Source organism: Dermacentor variabilis, chromosome 11 (genome assembly GCF_050947875.1).
Source record: "Dermacentor variabilis isolate Ectoservices chromosome 11, ASM5094787v1, whole genome shotgun sequence".
NCBI lineage: Eukaryota > Metazoa > Arthropoda > Arachnida > Ixodida > Ixodidae > Dermacentor > Dermacentor variabilis.
The window spans coordinates 20,363,947-20,381,276 of NC_134578.1; the positions used below are offsets into that span (position 1 = coordinate 20,363,947).

The 17,330-nt window shown below is 50.0% G+C and overlaps 1 protein-coding gene across 2 annotated transcripts in view; it reads left to right on the forward strand.

The window, feature by feature from the left end:
• The window catches only part of LOC142564074 (G1/S-specific cyclin-D2-like), a 383,466-nt gene that overhangs the window by 312,145 nt on the left and 53,991 nt on the right, over window positions 1-17,330 (forward strand). For both annotated transcript variants that reach the window (XM_075674904.1, XM_075674905.1), the window contains one exon: window positions 4,542-4,757. In XM_075674904.1, coding sequence (XP_075531019.1) covers window positions 4,542-4,757 — 216 coding nt within the window. The remainder of the gene's footprint in view (window positions 1-4,541; window positions 4,758-17,330) is intronic.

Genomic DNA, 17,330 nt, shown 5'->3' on the forward strand with positions numbered 1-17,330 from the left:
TCACTCCGCCATCTCCCTACCACCTACTCATACTAGCTAGGCAGCTGCACCAGATTAGCTCGGTACGTTTTTTTTTTATTTCTTTCTGTCTTTTCTTGCTATCAATGTTGGCCCCTTGCGGTTTGGCAAGTAACCAGACGAGAACGTTTTGGAGTGCTTTGTTGTGAGGATGCGCCTCTGTGTCGATGCAGTAAGCCCCCCGTCTGCGCACACTGGTCACGGTTATTGCCAGACGGCATCCTTGAAAACTGCAGATGACATGACGTACGAACGCTGTTGTTGGATTGCCGGCATTGAGTATACCTGTTTGCCCGCAACAGTATTCCGGCAATATGGCAATATTGTCAGAATACTCTTACAATATATACGAGAATATTTCACAGCCCCACCTTTCTTGTTTTCTTTCTTTTTTGTTACATGCCCATAATATGTTGATGAGTCTGTATATGCCTGCATGACCTTTATCTTGATTGCATACACCACATGGCCCCAAGAGATTCATGCACTAGCGAGTTATGACACGCTACACTATATAAAAGTTACAAACACTATATAAAAGTTAGTCATATCGCATATTTAGCGCTGAAAGATATTGGCTCATAATGTTTCAAACACGGGTTATTAACTTAGCCTAACGACAGTCACTAATTAGCTTTGTATGGACGCATGATTTGTAATGGTGCCAAGTCTGTTTAAAGCAATAACATTGTTCTCTAGCGTCTTTAACGCCCCGAAACTTTTATAAGTGGAGATGCAGCAGTAGTAATGAAATTTCGTAGCACGAACTGTTGTCTTCTCTGCGGAGAACATCCAACTCCATATGTATATAGGTTTCCGCAACTGCGAAGGTTTCCGCAACTGCGAAGCAGTCCTTGCTTCGATGTACGTGAAACTGCTTAGACCTTGCGCAAGCATCATGTGAAGGTGGGATAAAAAAAATGTGAATGGAAAAAAAAATAAAAGTAAACGCGCTTGATCCGCAAATTGCCACTGAACTCCGCGTCTCGAGTCCTGCATCCGTCAGCAGGTGCGAGCAGATCCGCAAGGAGCACACGTATCACCTCGCCTTGGTTTTTCTATTTAATCTTTTTTTCTTTATCTCTGCCCCTGCCCCCGATATACGAGCCCAGTACACGTGGGAGTCGCTCTCTCGGCAGTTCTCTCTCTCTCCCTCTCTCTCTCTCTCACGCCTTGTTTTATCTAGCCCCGCTATCACAGTATACACCGTACTTCTATACCGTGTATTGTCAGCTGTTCTTCGAAGCGCTTGTGTGGTCTGACATCCTGCGCAGCTAAGCTCGAGGCATTGGCCTGAACGTGCTCGCTTGCTTTCGATACACGTGCAAATAGCAGGAAAGTGGCACTACCGATTTCATCAACGTGTTACCCACAACGTACCCGGTGTTCATTCTCGATGTCTGGCACGCGCTGTTCGTAATTTCCCGAGCAGGTTTCGCGTATCGCTCCTGAAAGCTTCGTAAATGCGATTACGAAAGTGCGGCGCCCCTTATGAAGCTTGTAAACTTCGACATTCCTCTGCACGGGGAAACATGTGAAGCGAATTTCATATGCTAATATATAAGAAGCCCGAGATTTTCCTTTTATCCCGTTTTGCATTTGCTACCTTGTAACGGAAGATTAATTTTTGCGATGACATTTATTCTTGCTCCGTGAAATCAACAATTTATCATCAACCACTTTGTAAGCGCCTCGCGTCGATTATGTATTTCAACTGAACTCTCGTTTGTAATGGGTGAGAAATATGTGTTGGAGTTCGGTTTTTACAAGTCGTCAAACTCTTGAGAAGGCCAAGTTGACGCCGTTCTAGTACAGATTTTCTGTCTCTGCCTTATTCGCTTCTTTAGAAACTTGTACGACGCTTATAGTGTCCTCGTGTATAGTGTCCCTCCTACACCTACTCAGTGCTTACTCTCTCCCTGTCTTCCTCTTTCCCCTTTCCCCCCAGTGTAGGGTAGCAAACCGGATGCTGTTCTGGTTGACCTCCCTGCCTTTCCTATCCCTGTATTCTCTCTCTCTCTCTGTACGACGCCTCTCTCTCCGGACAGCTTTACACTGACTGGACTCGTGGCCTCTCTCTGAATCGAAGATGCTCGGCAAGAAAATCATTGGCAAAAAAAGCGATGCGTGTACTAGTGCACTACTTAAAGTGCACCGGTTTGAGAGACCGCTTATAGTGTCCCTGTTCAACCTCCCACGTACACTCAGTGCGCACTCTCTCCCTCTTTTTAGTCCCCGTTTCTCTTACCCCATTGTAGGGTAGCAAACCGGACGCTGCGCAGGTTGACCCTGCCTTTATCCCTCTTCTCTCTCTTTGGTCACTTGAAGTAACTTTCTGCGATTATCCAGCGGCACGCGAAACCGCGCACAAACCTTTTATCAGACGTGGCGGCGCGAAACAATGGAGCCCGCGATAGCTGTTAGTGAGAAAACTGCACGCCGTATCATCAGTGTGGCACCGACTAGATTTAGACGAGTGGCCGATTTCTTTCCTCGAAGAAATACCCAATATATTTTTATCGCTGTGTGCTACTGCGCATGGCTGTCGTTGAATAATGCCGAGTTGTTGCTTTCTCCGGCGCGTGACATAATCCTTCGATTTGCATCTTGTTTATATTTACCAAGAGGCAGCGGTGTTCAGACCCTGTGTTTAAAAAAAAAAGAAACGCCTCCTGAGGCACGTACGTTGAGCATTGAAAGTTATGTACGGCGCCCTCCACTCTTGAGTACGAACACAGTAAGGCAGTATTCATACTTGGTACATCTTTCACGTTCTTTCTACTATATACTAGAAAATTTGTAGTGTTTCTGCATACGAAATATTAACCTTCAGGCAGTCACGCAAAATTCGAGCTTGAATACCGATCACGCGACATTCTCACAATCGTGCGTAAATGTTTCAAACTGGTCCCATGTTCTCGGTATACCGTGTACGAAGCAGCTTACCCGATTCTTATAAACCAAGGTACTGCGAGGGCATAGTTACCTCGTTCGATCGGCTGCTCAGAAGGTCACCTGACTGTCACATGTCATACACATTGAATGTATCATTTTTGATAATATTGCCTTTGATGTCGTCGCGGTTACAAACACTCGGCGAAAGCAACAGCATGGCATGACTTGTGAATTGGATTTTGGGGTTTTACGTGCCAAAACCAGGACTTGTAACGTGACTTCTGGGCACAGTTCTTTGAGAAACCGCTTGCGTAATAGTGCTTAAGTGGAGAAGCGGTGAATAAGTAGCTCAAACGAGCTGCAGCCACGTACAACGCTTGTCGTGAGCAGTAGTACTGTCTCCGAAGGCGAAGAGGAAACGCGAGGTGACAGTGGATTGTCGTAGAAACGCACAAAAGTAGCGAGAAATGCGGTAATGGTGATGAACAAGGAAGGAGGAAGCGATCCCGAACCAAGGCGATAATAGCTACCGCCTATTTCGCCGCTGTGAAAAGCACGTCGACGAGCACGACATGGCAAAACGCATTTCGTGTTCACACCTACTTGCGACCTTTTCTTCACGTGTCTCTCAGTCTTTTTTTTTGTTTACTGTGTGACAGTACTCACACTCATTTTTAACGCGACAGCGTTAAGGAGCTCATGTCGCAGAAAAGCCGGTGTCGTTGGCGTCGGCGGCGTTGGCCGTGAGCGATAAATCCCAGCAGGCACTTCATGAATAAAAAACAACTTGCAAGATGGACTGGGTGGGAATCGAACCAGGGTCTCCGGAGTGTCAGACGGAGACGTTACCACTGAGCCACGAGTTTTTTTTTCTTTATTGATCACTAAGCCACGAGTTCCATGCTTCAAAGCGGTACCGCTTTGAGCCACGAGTTCCATGCTTCAAAGCGGTACCGCTTTGAGCCACGAGTTCCATGCTTCAAAGCGGTACAAAAGCGCCTCTAGTGAACGCGGTGTTGCCTTAGAAACGAGCTGTTTCTAAGGCTCAGGCGTGCGTCGCTTGCTCAGGCGCACATTTCGTTGTCGCGCCGAACGCTGCGTTGCTCGACGCTCACCGCGTCCGATGCGGGGCGCGTAGTCGCTGCGCCGTAGCCCATTGTCTTACACCCCTTGGCGGGTCGACGGGAACGATGTCGCGTTCCACTCTTGAAGGCGAAGCTTTTTTTTCATTCTTCTTTATTTATAGGCATCAACTAATCCGTTGTACTTAGCTGCTTGTACTTAGCTGTCCATTCTCGTGTTCTTTGTGGAAGTGCCTGAAAGCTTGCTTACATGCTTGCGATCCCTTTTATCTACGTATATTTTCTCCAATATGCAAATTATCTTTTAGCTGTACATCTATGCGCAGGTTGAATCATGTATCTTAACGCGTCCACTGCGCTTTGACATCGAGTTAAGCCCCCCAATGCTCGTCCCTGTCTCGACCACCATATGCTGTCCAAAAGGCCGGCGATGAAAGTTGCCGACATTTCAGTATCATACAATCAATGAAATCAAATCAATCTAATCTCGCTTTCTTCTTTGTCTCTCCCCCCTTCCCCCTCCACATTCATTCCATCGTGCCCCAGGTGTGCGAGGTGGAACAGTGCCGCCCGGAGGTTTACCCTCTGGCCATGAACTGCCTGGACCGGTTCCTCTCTGTGCGGCCCGTGCGAAAGTGTCAGCTGCAACTCACGGGAGCCGTGTGCATGCTGCTCGCCTCAAAGTTTCGCCAGACGAAGCCCCTGTCTCTTGAGAGGCTTTCCATGTTCACAGACTACTCGGTCACCAGGGAGGAGCTCAAGGTGAGCGTATATATATACTGTTGTTGTTTTTGTTTGTTTGTTTGTTTGTTGCAGTGTAGCTCCTTTTTTGAAACTTTATGGTTGCTTCTGGCCGTGTTCAGACCACGAGTAGTTCACGCAGACGTAAATAGCGGTGTGAACTTAAAAAAAAAAAACACAAATGCGTGGATGCGCAGCGACGAGCTTGGGATGGGTCGATGTCCCCTTGGGGCTCCTTCAGAACTAAGTTTAGAGCTAAGGATGTTAAGATTTGCCAAAATCTTCTTTTTGCTTCAAGAATTACTCAATGGTTAACTTGGTTTGCGAGACAAATATGTTTGTCATGCACGGGATTTGTGAAGTAAGCGAATCAGAGAACGCGGTGTTGTGGTAGTTTCCCTGATCCAACCTGCCCCGATAAGCACGCGTCGTAAGAGCAACGCCACTGATCTTTACAATTGGGCCATCCGCACAATGTTCATGGAGGCGCACTTGCTGCTGAGGCGTGTCTGGAAGAAAAAAAGAGCGCGAGCCATCGACAGATCAGCCTCGTTGATTTGACGCTAAGGTGCTGCAACACAAGCGGGAATGTCGCGTCGATTTCTCCACATGTAACGTCGAGTCTGCCATCGCGTCCCGGAGCGTCGCCGCACACTTGTAGAGTCCACGAAGACAAAAGAAAATTCTTTTAAAAAAAGATAAAATAGCACGGGCAGCGTCAGCGGCGTGACCAGTCGTGGGAAACGTCTCGGTGCCTCAGCAGAACCGCTCCTCTTCTAACCGCTTGAAACCTATACTACGCTGACTACTGGGACCTCCTTGGGGCGAGAAAACTCAAAAGTAAAGCAAGAAAAAAAAAAGCTTGCGCATCAATCACGAGCTGTCGGCGGCTGCAAAGGAGGCAGGCAGTGCTACCGCCATCTTTTCGGGATTGTAACTCTATATCGAGCCTGCAGTGCACTTTTCAAAGTACCCTCTACCACCCCGCTTCACAAAAGAAAGAACACGGCGCGGAGGAAAGCGAGACAAAAAAAAAGCAAGGAAGCAGCAACAAGAAGAGGACTCCCGCCCTGCAAGGCCGGTGATGCCCCTGCATAGATAAAAGGCGCGCAGTGGATGGCACGGAGCAACGTCCTCCTAAACGGCCCGATAGTCTAGCGTCTCAGTAAAGACCCCTGGCAAGACCACGCAACTGCCGGCTCGTGACGTTTCCCTGGTATTCTACTTTGTCGTTCTCGTTATTTTTCTGTTAGTTTGTTGTTTCACGCAGCCCTTTCGCTGCCAGTTGCTCCAGCTGTAAAGATGTCTCGTGTGAGTACCATTGATGGATCGCACACAACAAATACTGCTGCCAGTGCGTAAAGAAAAGCAGTGCGTAATCTAATCGGGCAACATCCTCGCCGACGTCACCTCCATGCGCTAGGTGACATCAAAAGGAACCGCGGGCGAAGAAAAAAGAAACATTTTCCTTTGGCCACTTTTACCTGAGTGAAGCATTCTTCCGTCGTCACTCGTTGACTTGACTTCGGTGCCATTAACCTCCACAGTGCTTCGTGAGCATTTATTTCCGTGTGGAGACATCGAAGGCGGACGTGTCTACAGACACGGGACGAAAAAAAGCAAGTTGATTTTTGTCCTCTCAATTCGGGTACCTAGCCTTCTAAGGAGGCGGGCTCATTCTCGAAAGTAGGATTCCGCAGCGCGAGAAATTTTTATATGCACTGATCACAACACAACCACACAACAGCACATAAACCCCCAGACACACGCATGCGCATTAGAGCTATCGACATAGTGTAATTAAAGTCTGTAGATCTGAAAAAAAATTAACGACATGACTTCGTGGTGAACACTGACAATTAGATTCAGACGCCATGCGCCAGTGTCCACATAAACGACCTTTTGAGCAAAGGGTCGGTGCTCAGAACCACAGGAAAGTGGACATAGCGCTCTCTTTAGCTTTGCGGCCTAGCGGAAGGAGAAGGGCAGTGACATTGCGTCCACTTCGCCAACGTTGCACTCTCATTGGCACTTTCTGTGAAGGATGGTCTCTGAGCATAGCAGTAAATGGGCCGGCCCCCGCAGCGTACTACGTAGCCGTGCCAAAAAAGAAAAAAAAAACGCATCAAGTACGGGCTACAACACCCTACATGCACCATGTTGGAAGACCGGTATCTTGACACGGGTGTTATCAAGCAAAGTCGTGAAGAATCTGACAGCTGCTGTCCCGTCGGCGTCTCACTGTCAGTTCTTTAACCCTACTGCGCCGAGGGCAATCAAATGACCGGCGGCAACGTGGACCGCGAAATGTTACGGCCGGATTTATGAGTCGCGCAACCTTCAGGCACCGTGGGCGCCGGCGTGCGTACATGCCGGCAGCCTTTAGGGGCAGGTCACCTTGTGAACAGAGGTGTCACATGAGCAGCAAAACTAAAGAAAGCTCTCGGAAATTCCTGGTAATTTCGTTGAACAAGCACGCCGGGCTGCGCCTAATGAGGCACTCCGGGCTTAAGAACTAGCCGAGTCTCGAGTACGCTTGGCAGTGGTTCAGGAGGAAGAGGACTGGCAAACATTAGTTTTTAAATACAGTTCTACCTGTTTGCTGCTCGCATCGATTTGGCCTTATTATTACGGCATTTGGCATGTTGCAGAGGGAATATCGAGGGCTGTCCGCAGTGCTGTATGACACGCTATCTACCGCAGCACTGTACAAGTTACATAATCGGCATATCTAGAGAGCGCAGTCAACCCGAGGCCAAAATTAATCGTTACGTTTGCGAAGACGAATACGAAACGACATCCTCAGCTGTTGCGTTTTACTGAGAATCGAAGCTGCGCAGTAGAGAAGATTGAGACGAAACGCTCGATGTGGTTTATAGCGGTCGTAAAGTTAAGCCACGGATTCCGTATCATCAATCCTTTCGTCAAACACTGTCACCTCCTCGACAGCTCTTCACGATCATCGCATCTTATCCAGCTCCTGCTTTCGGCAGTTTCGTCATGCCGATGTAATCCAATGCCGCCGAATGCCATCATTACAACGGGAAGGGTGTTTGAAGAGTGTGTGTGTGCGTTTCGGGGAGATGCGAGAGGGCGAGGGGGGAAGGGAGGGGTTGTCGAAGAGGGGTGGGGGGGGGACGCAGCCGAGCGATAACAAACACATTGCGTCGGCCGGGCGATGCCACCACGAATCACGCGGCTAGACAAACAAGAGGCGCACGCGTCGAACACATCGCGCACCGGTTTGATTACGCCTCCCTACCGACCTCTCCATTGAGTCCTGGGAGTGAAGCACGTCTTGAGGACAGGCGGACCCCTTTGTCGCTTGGCTGCAGAGGGGGGCGGCACCACAGCCTTGTTCGCCCCGAGAGCTCTAGTAGCCGTACGGAGAGATGAGCGTTACGGTGCTTCTGAAGAAGCATGGTAGTCGTCGTGACGAGCCCGATGGCTTCTGAAGTTTATGGCCTTGCTCGGCTGGATAGATAGATGTCTGGAAGCTCCGGGCGCCGCGAAGTCTGGGAGTCGCCGGCGCCGCTTGCTTCTTGTGCGCGGTCGCTAACCCTTACGGTTGTCCGCGACGCCCGGGCCATTGTGTAGGAGGGCCGTGGTTTTTAGACGAGTTCGTAGATAACAGCTCTGGCTTGCTTCCCGAAAGGGTGTGCGTAATGCGGCTTGATACCCGCTATTGCCTGCGTGGCTGGAGAACGCTGCGTCGGGGGTTATGCTGCTTTCTGTTGGCGAGCATGAATGAATAAACCGAACTCTACAAACAGCAGAAAGTGAGGCAGCCCAGCCACACGGTTCAGATACCCTATTCTACAGGCCAGATGGTCGTGCAGAGGAAAGCTCGCTGTTATGCTTGCGTCCTCACTAAGAGTGTTCCTTTTTCGATGTTTAGTGGCTTATTCCCCGAGGCTTATTCATTATGGGATAGCGCGTACGGAAGAATGCGAAGACGTCCTGCGGCTAAGCACGAGGCTGCGGGTGCGACTCCTGAACGCAGAGCCTCCGTTCTAGACATGATTTGGGACGCTAAATTCTAGTAGTCATTTAGGGCTTTACACTATGCGCCGTCGTTTACTGGAAGAAATAAAGAGAAAGGCGAGAGAAGCGCAGTGCACTATTGTGGACTTTGCTATTTCCGGCAAATTAGCGCAGTGGTGATCCGTGATGCAATCGATGCCAGCGTTAAGAGGCCGCCGCCGATGCATTGGCGATTTGGTGCGGTGATTCTGTATCCGTAGGCTCAAGCATGCCAATTAGTCCACCCGTGTTTCCTTTGGGGAGACGGCCCCCCACAGTTACCGTCATTCATGTAAACGGAAATAACGAGCAAGGAAAGTCTCGGCAGGCGACGGGACTGGGAATCATACTGTTTGCCTTGAGCGCAGAGTGGCCCCGGAATGTGGTCGAAAACGGGAAGGGGGAGAGAACGCCATGTCCTGCACAGCGAGCGATGCCGAAAGAACAACACAACCTCTCGCAGCCTGAGCCCCCTTGTAGGAATGTTTCGGCACGCAGAATAGAGCGAGCGTGAAGGGCGGTGAAGGCGAGAAAGAAGCCCGTAGAAACTGTGTTGGCCGTGAAACGTCCGTCTGTGCCAGCCACTTCCGGTTCTCTCCTCTGGGCCTGCAACAAGAAGGCGCGGAGAAAGAGACCAGAGACCCCAAGCAGCACCCGATCGCGGCTTTGCATACGGGCCAAAACAAGATCCGGCTGCCCCGGACAGCGCCGCGGGGCCCATGGCACGCGCAGCCTCCGGACCCAGCTGGATATTCCTTGCACCCACGACGTGCCGACCATTTCGCTCTTCGTTCTTTTTTCTTTCCTCTCTTCAAGACCATCCAGCGGCGGCAGCAAAGGGGGCAAGCGGCACGAGATGGTTCCAGCCTTCTTCCTCTGGCGAAGATATGCATACTTTTGTTCTCCGTGCGCGTGCCACACAGCGTTCCGGCGTCGTCCCCATTGACCCGAAGAAACGAGTGCTAGTCCACGGGGCGTGAGGAAAGCGTTCGTTGGCTTCGGTTTCGTTTCTCGGAAATGGCCGAGTATAACAAACAGACGCCCCGACCCCCCCTCCCTCCTTGAGAGAAAGCAAAATTTTCTTCTCGGGGAAAGTGCGCCCCCTCTTCTCGTTTCGGCACCATCTCGCCACCTCCGAGCCCGTGGCGCCCTCTGTACCAACGAAGGGCGCCCCTCTTGCCGACATGAGCGCCTCCCGCCGTCTCATTCATTTGCTCCGGACGTTGCAGTCTTCCCTCTATAGTCTTAGTGCTTCTTTAACGCACTCTTTTTGTGCTGCTTCCGTTGTTTGGCCTCGCCCTGCACTCCTTCCCCCTCCCCAACCCCGTGACCCTTGGTGACGCGTCCGGTGGCCGCTTTCTCGTACTCATTCGCACAAACCGTTATCCTGCTTGCTGCACGTGAACCTTGAACAGAGAGTTCCTGGGCTGAAGCTGTTGCTCAGGCCAGAGCTTGCGTACTTTGCTATTCTTAAGAGAATCTGACAGTGAACTTAAATATAGTCTGCATGCCGTCTTTCTCGCCGCTGGACAATTCCACAACCGTGCGCTATGGTTAATAGGCACCTGCCCTCTCTTTCGGTTTGGTTTCTGTATCAGCGCAAGTTGTGAAATAATAAACTATCAGCACAACTGTTTGTATGCGACACGAAGAAAGAGTTCAGAAATTCAGTTCAGCTCAATTTATGAAAGGCATCTAACTGTTGTAATTGCCTGTCGCCTCCTTGTAGCAAGTCCCTGTTACTTTATTCTCAAGAGTTCATTACAGACATCCAGCCTCTCCCTAGATTTTAGTGATCCTGGCAATCCTATTGCCAGAAAATTAAACAATCAGTCCGCGAATTTTCCACCTACAAAAACGGAAAGCACGAAGTCGCTGAACGAATACGTCTTCCTGTCGTCACTGATAGCTTGAACCTGAAAGTTGAACCTGTCGCCTTTGTTCAGTTGCGGCCCGCAATAATTCACCCCTCTTGCTTCTCACGTTTCTCCGCCATCCCGTTCGACTGGACCGGATACAACCAGAAAACGAGTATGGACAAAAATGAGTGCTTATGCTAAGAGGGGAAAATACAAAACAAACACGAGAAAACGTAAACTGAGGTAACCCCCGGCACGCTCAAGAGATGAGCAGAGCGAAGAAGGAAAAAAAGAAGGCAAAAAAGAAGGCAAAAAAAAGAACTGGTCCTGCCAAAACACTGGTTCCTTGGCTATGAAACCAGTTTATTGTTGTGCTTATTGGAACGAATCCCACACGACGCAGGATGCATTTGTCCCAGCAAGGCAATGCGTTGTTAGGCCTTAGAAAAGCCCGTATGCATCCTTTGTGTTCTGTGAGAACGTTCTTGAGACCCTAGGTTTGTCTACTTTGCTCGAAACACGCCTACGTTTCTTGAGAAGCCGGGCGGGGTGATTTCCTTCACCGTGGATTCGAATAGCCAAATGCACACGATACTTATCTGCCCCCAGGAGTGTTTATTACGCAGTGAAGTTTCATCATTTCTTCTATGTAATTTTGTACTGGCTATAGATCGTTCTTCGAGGGAACGTTTCAGAGCACGCCATTTTCGCCATGACACCTCAATACAGGAGTTACTTTATTACGAGTCGAAATGCTCAATCAGAAAAGCAAGACAGACACCATTAGTAAAGAGAGTGCAGCAACTTTCTGTCTCTGCCACATCGAGTAAGTCAAAGACAACGGTTCTATACATGTATGCAATAGCAAACATCTCATTCTTCGACTTAACTCCCCCGAGCATCCGTCCGCGTTGTGACAGCGCTTTTTTTCGGTGGGCCATTCTTATTTGGGTGTAAGTCTGCAAATCACCTCATCCCAAGATCGATATTCCTGTGGCCTGTTGACGTAGCGCTTTTCAGTATTCAATTCCTACGTTTATTTTTGCCCCCACTTGATACAAATGTTAGGATGCTTACGTGGGACGTCCGTATTATGCACCAACTTTGCCATGCCTTAAGCACCGTTCTTTACTATACCGTCGAGCTATCGGTTCGCTAGCGTTCTCTCTACCCAATATGCGCACACTTACTTATGTCGGCCGTACCCTAACCCGATCTGATAAGTGCGCCACATTCCATTCAGGGAAATCTGTGCGCTTACAAGCAAGCCGAAGCCACATTACCTCATTTTCGCCAGAAAGGAGTCATTCCGAAGAAACGGAGACTACAAGAGTTGTGTGTAAGAATGCTACGTGCGTTTTTTGGAAGAAAGCGCAAGAAAGAGACGGTGGGGGGGAGCAGGTGGGGTACGGGGGTATGGGAGAGTCGAAATAAGCCGACGGTATCGCCGTCTACTGATACGTTGCGCCGCCGGCAAGCCTCGGCTGCCGTGGTTCGGAATGTAGACGTCGTATTTCAAGTCGCTCCAGGCTCTAGCAGCGAACCCTCGTCTCCCTCCACCCTTCAGATGCAACCACCACTGCCGTCGCAATACTTTCGCTTCAAGCCCCCTTCTGGTTCCTCATCCGCCATGTACACACACACGCACACACACACGCGCACATATACACATACACATACACATTCTCTCTCTCTCTGCATCGGCGGGGCGACCGAGCCCCCGAGAAAAGCTTTATGAGGCACGCTCACAAAACAACCCCTCCTCTTCACAATTCGACTCGGAAACCGGCCCGTCTGAGGTAAAAACCTAACCTTTTCTCGCTACTATGCATCTGCTCAGAGAGCACTTCCAATGCTCGAAACGATGCGCCAGAGTTGATCAGCGACCGAGTCAAGCCAAACTAACAAACAACCAAAGCGCGCGAACGCGCAACGGAACTCTTAAGAATCGTTTGCTTCGCCCCATACCGGTTCCTTGCGGAACCGCACTCGCCAACCCATTGGGCAGGGCAGTCCAAATAACAACAGGATGAATGAGTAGAAGGACACTTATACGTATCCTTTCTTTGTACTCCGCGGATAAAAAATAAAAGAAAATGTCCACGGTACCGTCGGATTTTGAGGCCGTAAACAACGAATGAAACGGCATGCCCGCTTCGTTCTTTGCGATCTTTGTTTCGGTAGACACCTCGAATGGGAGCGGAGGGGCCCGGAAACCGGAGCAGACGGGACATCGCACAAATACAACAGAGAAGGCATAAAAGTCGCCACCACCTGTCGTTAGTGTTACGCAACAGGAAGGAGGGAGGGTGGTATATATGGACGCTTCGCTTCCCTGCTTCTAAATACTACATCTCGGCATCCGCCCCCCCCCCCTCCTCCGACGGATTCCCGGATAAATATAAGATTCCAGAACGGCACAGGGCGTGTCTGGCGGGGAAGGGTTTGCCCTATAGGGGAGGGGGTCCCGAATGGTTGGCCGTCCGTATACGACTTTCGTTTTTATTAAGAATATCCCACGTCATCTTCATTCCACTGTTTCGCGAGCCCGATGAAAGAGAGCCGTGAGAATGACCGCCAGCGGCCCCCAACTCGAGTTGATGCCAAAATGCTGCCCGCCTTTTTCTCGAAGGTGCGTGGACTCGAACCCGCGGCCTTCCGCTTTCCTTTCTTTGACGTCGGTTCCCATAGCGGGACGAATTTGCGTTCTCTCCGGCTCCCCTTTGTGAGTGGCATTAACGCCTTCGGCCCCCGTCCCTTGTGCTTGCGCGAGCGGTGTGAGCCATTTACGCTTCTCTCTAGCCCTCGAAGAGGGCTGGCAACCGTCCACGCTTGAGACAGATCTAGGGGCTTAAACCATTACACGGCCTCATCCAACCCCAGGGATGAGGTACACACGGGCGAGTGAGGGGTAAATGCATTTCTTAGAGCCTTTCTCTCTCTGTGCCACAATCACAACGTTTCGACGTCCGAGACCTTTTAAGGTTCATTGTTCGTGTGGCCACTATTCGCCCACTTAGCGGTCCCATTCATACGAAAAAAAAAAAGCCTTGCTCCCAAACTATAGATGTTGTCGTCAACATCGTTTGGTGAGTTATGACTCTAAATCGAGCTCTTGTGCGGGGATAAAAGTTGTCGTGTTTCGCTCGGGAATATAGAAAACGTTGTTTATGTGCATCACGCGATTCTCGCTTCATAATGGAGGTTGAAGAAAAAGAGAGCAACTGCGTATTTTCGTATAACACTTAGGTTTGAGGGTGCATGGCCCAAGTATGAGCAACGCACGTACAAAAAAAAAAGAAAGAAAGAAAGAACGAAAAGAAGAGATTCAATGACACTTGATGCCGTCTACGCTTAAGCTTGTCTTTCCGGATGGTCGTTGCCCTGTGCCTTCTTGAATCGCGGCATAGCTTCCAGACGCCTTCCTTCGGAGGTGAGATAGCACGTGAATGTTTGTAAAGATAACAAATGCGCCCTGCTCACTTTTCTCCTCGTTCCCCAGCGATAAATGTTTCTGAAACCAATATTTTGAGATCTTTTCTGATCTTTAGCGTTCCGACCACAAAAAAGCACTTGCGCTGGATTGAGGGTCAGTCAGAATTACTCACTCTTTCATTGCTTTGGGGCGTTTTTTCTGCGCATTAAATAATTGCTCGGATTTCCCCCAAAGTTGGGGCTCGACAAAGCAGCGCTATAGTTCTGGCTACGGTCGTCCGACTTTACGGGATTCCAGCAGTTTACAAAAATAATTGCGCAGCAGACGCGACCCGAGATGGCGGAGGAAACTGTGAAGTAGACCGAAAGCAGCGGGTCACTGAAGTAGCCACGAAAGATAAGTGAGCCCGTCATCGATTTCCTCCGACAGCGCCTCGTCATCGGGAAACCTCTTGCGCGGGTACGAATTTCGAATTCGCCACGGCTTGGTGGACGATGATGCCAGGTTACCCAATGCGGGCCCAAAATGCACGGTCGAATGCGCGAGAAAAGAAAAAGGAATAATGACCATCGGGCAGAGAATGGAGAGGTGTGGCTGCGCTTTTTTGTAGCGGCATCCTGAACGCGTAGATGCCCAACCCCACGCCGTACATAGGGGCTCAGCGCTGTCACTCGTTGGCAATGGCCGCGTTTGACGGTAAAGCCTCCGGGATGGTTAAACAGAAAAAGAATGCGGGGTACCCTAACGCGGTGATCTCGGTCGAGGCTCAAACGGAACAAATCTCCCGGGCTCAAAAAGATGGAATGTAGAAAGGAAGCAGAATGAAATAGTGGAGACGGACGGGAGGGCGTCCCAGTAAGAAGGAGAACGACCGGGAGAAAAGAGAGGTTGTTTTGACGTCTCAAAGAGGTCGTTAGGGCGGAAATATGAGTGTGGTTGTTAATCACGTCTATGTGTAAAAAAAGAAAGAAAGAAAGAAAAAATTGGGAAGAGAAACGCCCCGAATGTCAACCTAACCCCATCCTCGAAAGGGTTCCCCCTAACTGGTTTCACGTTCTTTTTTTTTTCTCTTCTTCTTCTCCCTTAGACATTACTGCTTCAAAAGGGGAATCGTATTGCCCCGTATGCGAAACGTACAGCACCGCCTCTCAAAAGCGGCTCGCGCCGCTTCTGGATTCCCTTCGAGCCTGGCATTTTTGGCATGCGAGTGTCGTGGAATGCAGCCTTTTATTCTGCCTGCCATTCTCTCTTCGTGTGTCTATATATATATATATATATATATATATATATATATATCTTCCGTACTAGTCAGCTGTAAGTCCTGCTTTGCCGACTCCCCAGCAGTGCGGGTTTTATGCAAACGTCGGTGCCTTTCCGTGTGAACTTCTGAGCCGCTGATGGCTCTGCCGGATTTCTCACAAGTCCTAACGTCGGACTCTTTTGAGTGCCCATGGTGATAAGGTGATGACGATATAGAAAAGAAGGCATGTTATCAACTATGAGATTTCAATTAGTGGAATACATTAGGTCACTACGTTGTCCTTACTGTCATGTTGCCCAGAAAAAAGAAACGAAAAAAAAACCCCGCGTAGACCAGGGTTCCACAATCGGGCTGTCGATTTCAATGTCATTCCGTTTGACGGAATCATGTAGTTGACACAATTCCATTGTTTTCCTTCCATGGAATAGAATAACCCGAGTCAATTATCATTGCAGAAATGCAGGTACATTACGTTCCCGCATTGTGCTGAGGCAACAGTCTTGGCAACGAGGCGTTTTCCTGTTCTGTAAAACATGGCTGGAATGACCCCCTGAACACATCTGCGTGCCCGTACATTCACGTGTTGCTTCCCGGGCAAAAGTAAAAAGAAAGTTTCATGGCGTCGAACCCATTCCATTCCCGTTCCGTTCACACGCAATCGGTCAACATCCCACTCCGGGCTTTCTAAAAGACCGGAACGATTCTAGAATCAGTTCAGATTCGGAATGGGCGACTCCGCAAGCTTGACGTGGACCGCGCCCACACAAACACGCGCCGGTACGCACTCACATACAAAGTTGTGTCCACGAATGCCTGCTTCCATGCACACATTTCGTTCGAGTGGAGGTATCAAAGTTTAGCAGGGTACCTAGTACCCGGGAAGCAGGCAGGCAGGCAGGCATATCGCTTTGCATCCTCGCGACGTTCGAGGTGTCGCACCCCGTTTCACCCCTGGGCTTCTCGCGAAACAGCTGCATTCGCCGGTCTCGCTCCCAGAGAAAACATATTAACAGCGCACGGTGAGGGACTGTTCTTCTTTTTTTCATTCACAGCACGGCAAAACGCGGCGCAGCTTGAAAAAGGCGCCGCCGCTGTGGTAATTACTGATTCAACTCGAACCTCCGCGGGAGAGTCGATGCCGGCTGCGCCGGCACGCGCAAGTACCCATGGCCACCAACAAGTAATGCGCCCCGCCAATCTGCGAAGTGTAATGAACCTCAAACGACGCGCGTGGCTACGAAAAACGACGAACGACAAAGAAGAGTCGCGATAAGTCTCTTCGCTGTCAATGGGCTTCGTCAGCGCTGCCACCCGGCTCGCACAAGCGATCTCGTTAATTGCGTGCAACGCGTCCGGAACGCTCAACGCAATAGAAAGGCGTGTTCCTTCTTTCATGCTTTCTACTTCTTTCTTTCAATGCCCGAGAAGTCAGACTTGGTTCCTCGCATTTAGACTGTGGACGACGACCTAAGCTACTGTGCTGCATGCAAACACGGCCCCGCAGTTCGGAATGGAATTTCGAATCGTATAAAGCGGGATTCACACTACGGGACGGATTGCCGGTTCAACCTGTGGAAGAGTGCGACGGGACTCAGTGCCGCCGAATCACGCCCCACACAAGAACCACCGCTGGCGGGCTGCTTGAGCCGAGATACCGCAGCACAGTCTAGAAAGCCTGCATAGAGGCGAAAGGACTTCCCTAAAGACTTTCAGGCACTTTTCACAGCACTCTCCGACCGTATAGTTAAGTGTTCCAGTAGTACAAGCCACAAGAAAACTTGGGACTCGCGAAAGGTTGATCGAATATCCATAGCCTCTGAGCAAAGAAGCCAAGACTTGTTTTTTCCTCGTCGCGTTGACTCGGTGCTGTATTTGAATGTGGTACTGCAGGCGTCACGACGGAACTAGTCCGCGGGCTTCCTTCGCGAGATCTTCACCACACTGCTCGCTGTTACTGCGCAACGGCAACTGCTGCATCAATGGCCAGCCGAGCCGTGCCACGCCGCGACGATGCA